Genomic DNA, 3,052 nt, shown 5'->3' with positions numbered 1-3,052 from the left:
AGGCTAAGCAAAATATAAACAAAACCGAGTTGAACATCCTTCAAGGACAGCGCATCCACACTTTGCTCCATCCTTATTCTGCTCTGTTACTCATCGACAACCTGCCTGTGCTGTCTGAGGGCCGTATATTTACCACCGGTACAGCCTGCTCCGAGCATCGTTATGCACATTCTGCGCACAGACCACGCAGGAAATAAAAATGTTGTACAAAAATTGTATATCTTATTTTTATTCGTCTTGTCAGGATACAATTCGTTTAACATTGACAACACAATATGGAAGAAGTGTCTCGGAGAGAAAAAAATTAATAAAAATGTAGGTTGTACAAAAATAGCCAATTAGCTCGTCTTGTCAAAATACTAAATTCGTTTGACAATTTTCTGTTAACACAGTAGGAAAAGTACGGCGCAAAAAATCCGGTCGACAGCCGAGGGAATGCAGACCTCTATCTACAAGCTTGATTTGTAGCAAAATGTCTGTTACTTCACCCTTTTTTTTAGATTAAAATACAGTTCAGTTTTCAGAGCCAAGAGAAAAAAAAAAAGTTGATTCAGTCCATCATTCATACTACTGTATTTTAATTTCTGCATGTAGTAAAACAGAACAACATAGTTTTTCTGACTAATCATTGCTAATATATCATTTCACTGTACTCGTTACATAATTCTTAAATCCAACATATGTAAAAACCTACGCCAAATGTATTTTATATCAAATTATTTTAATAAGGAATAAATGCTGAATGAAATATGATGTTTATCAAAAAGAAAAAATAGATTTTTTGACATTTGGATTGAACTCTGGATTGCTCACCTGCTCCATGGCCATGTGTTTTCCATGGTAGTCTAATCGAATTGGCACCTCTGAAGTGAATCGGAACTCTCTGGGAAACGTTACATGTAAATAAATTCTGGTTTGCAGTTATTGATTAACTTATACCTAAAGAATCTGAAATGCTAAAATGTAGATTGCTGTAGATCAGGGGTGTCCAATCCTGCTTCTGGAGGGCCACATTGCAGCATAGCTTAGTTGTAGACCTAATTAAACCCATCTGAACCAGCTAAATAAGGCCTCCAGGATCGCTAAAAACTTTCAGGCAGGTATTTAGGAGCTAAACTCTGGAGGAAAGTGGCAGGACTGGACACCCCTGTTGTGGATGGATGCAGATGGTTAAGAACACTCTCACTTCCTCTCACACACCTGAAGAATATGGGCTGGTCGGTGAAAGACGTGGAGGCAGTGTCTGTCTCAGCAGTGCTGTCTTGGCTGCAGGTGCGGACGAGGCTTGGACTGGCGCGGTTTTGTGTTGGCACTGAGATGATGGGTGCAGGCTCTTGTCCCGCTGCACCGTTGTACTTGGAAAAATTGCAAGAAACCTCAGGGACAGGAGGCTTCTTCACCGACACACAGAACACTAAAACACAGATCAATAAGTAGTTACGCAGATGAAACAACTGCTTGCAGCAAACAATATGTGTTGCAAGATCTAGTGAGCAGCCTTGCTGTCTACTGCCTACACAGGAGCATCAAACAAACAGCGCTCCTCGTGAGAAGTGCATAGGAAAAACACTTGGCCAACTCAACAACTGATTTCAACGTAGTTTAATGTAAGCAGCATATGCTTTGTGAACAACATGATAATCTACTAACTAAGTGTTGGGTAAAATATAAAATTTTTAATTCACCTGATTTTTTTGTATCCATGCTTATCAGTATTTATTTAAGTATACTGACAGTTGACTTTTCTTTAAATCATTTAGCTTTCTATAGGTGCATTCTTCCCATGTCAGAATTGCCATAATTACGTGACTCTGAATTGTAAAAAGCATTCGTAGAACTAGTAATTACAAATTGTAAACTTTGAATTTTTTGAGAGCTTCATGATGAAACACTCAAAATGGCAGTACAGTTTAATGTACGCAACACAGGTGCTAAACAACTACAAGTTTATTAATAAGGGATCTGCATAACTATATTTGTTACTTTTTGTATTGTGGTTTTGTCTGTTGATTAATCAGGTTACACAGATTCATTCTGGAATTAATAGTGTTGCCACAGAAACATATAAATTCAAGTCCATGGACATGAACAGCTAGTAGTTACGGTAATTATGACATGAGGAGAATGCAGCAGAGTTTGGAACAATGTTTCAGAATATTTTGCATACTGATTGTTACCTTCCTGTTCTGGTGGGGAAAACAGTTCAACTTCTGCTGCCAGACTGGTGAAGAAGTCCTTCAGGAAGAACAATGCATCCTATACATTATAAAAATAAATAAAATAAATAAAAATGAGGGCCTCCTGACATATAGTCATCAGTTTAAACTATGCTTTTAAAAATATGATATAAGGTTAGTTGTTGAAGAGTTTTGTTCTGTACCTGATCGATGTTTAGCCGGAGGGGCATTAGTGACACACGTAGACAGCACTCCTGAGGCGCCTGTCCAGTTTCTGGACACATGTGCAGGGCTCTGACAGTCAACTGATACACACAGACAACAAATGCCCATTTCAAACAGCATCATTTGATACTTTAGAAACCATACACACCACCTGTAGATCATGTACATCATTATCTGTCTGTGTGTATTTGATCATACCATGTTGGAGTGAGCTTTCCTGGGCATCTCTTTACTGGAGTATAGATAGAGGAACTTGTTCATCATGGAAGAGGCCAGCCTGTCTCGTATCTCCAGATCCTGCACTGAAAACACCTGTCTGGACACCGGCTGCTCCGTCAAAACCCCCGTCTCTGGAGCCTGAGGGTACACCTCATGCTGGAACCGCACCTAATATAAGACATGAAGGATCGTAGAGTATTTGAGTTTACTAAACTGGATTATAAAATGGTTTATTACTGAATAATCTTACAAAAAAAGTTGATATCATTCAAATAATAATAAAAAAACTATTAAAAACAGTTGTTCGTTTAAATAAAGCTGAAAAATAAAATAGAGAAACATTGAATGAAAAACTTAAACTAAATTAATTGAATTGATGTCTTCGCAACTAATTGAAATAAGTACTGAAATTTTAACTGAAAACAAACTGA

At 37.9% G+C, this 3,052-nt stretch overlaps 1 protein-coding gene across 1 annotated transcript in view; it reads right to left on the bottom strand.

The window, feature by feature from the left end:
* LOC107738272 (autophagy-related protein 2 homolog B-like) overlaps positions 1–3,052 on the bottom strand; it is a 25,459-nt gene that overhangs the window by 3,864 nt on the left and 18,543 nt on the right. The window contains exons 35-38 of the mRNA XM_016549986.1: positions 2,381–2,482; positions 2,178–2,256; positions 1,201–1,414; positions 814–883 (exon numbers count right to left, since the gene is read on the bottom strand). Of these exons, the coding sequence (XP_016405472.1) occupies positions 814–883; positions 1,201–1,414; positions 2,178–2,256; positions 2,381–2,482 (465 nt within the window). The remainder of the gene's footprint in view (positions 1–813; positions 884–1,200; positions 1,415–2,177; positions 2,257–2,380; positions 2,483–3,052) is intronic.

The sequence above is a fragment of the Sinocyclocheilus rhinocerous genome, unplaced genomic scaffold, assembly GCF_001515625.1.
Source record: "Sinocyclocheilus rhinocerous isolate Xijiao unplaced genomic scaffold, SAMN03320098_v1.1 scaffold2028, whole genome shotgun sequence".
NCBI lineage: Eukaryota > Metazoa > Chordata > Actinopteri > Cypriniformes > Cyprinidae > Sinocyclocheilus > Sinocyclocheilus rhinocerous.
The sequence above is the reverse complement of the archived record's forward strand: the minus strand, read 5'-3'. Positions and strand labels throughout refer to the sequence as shown.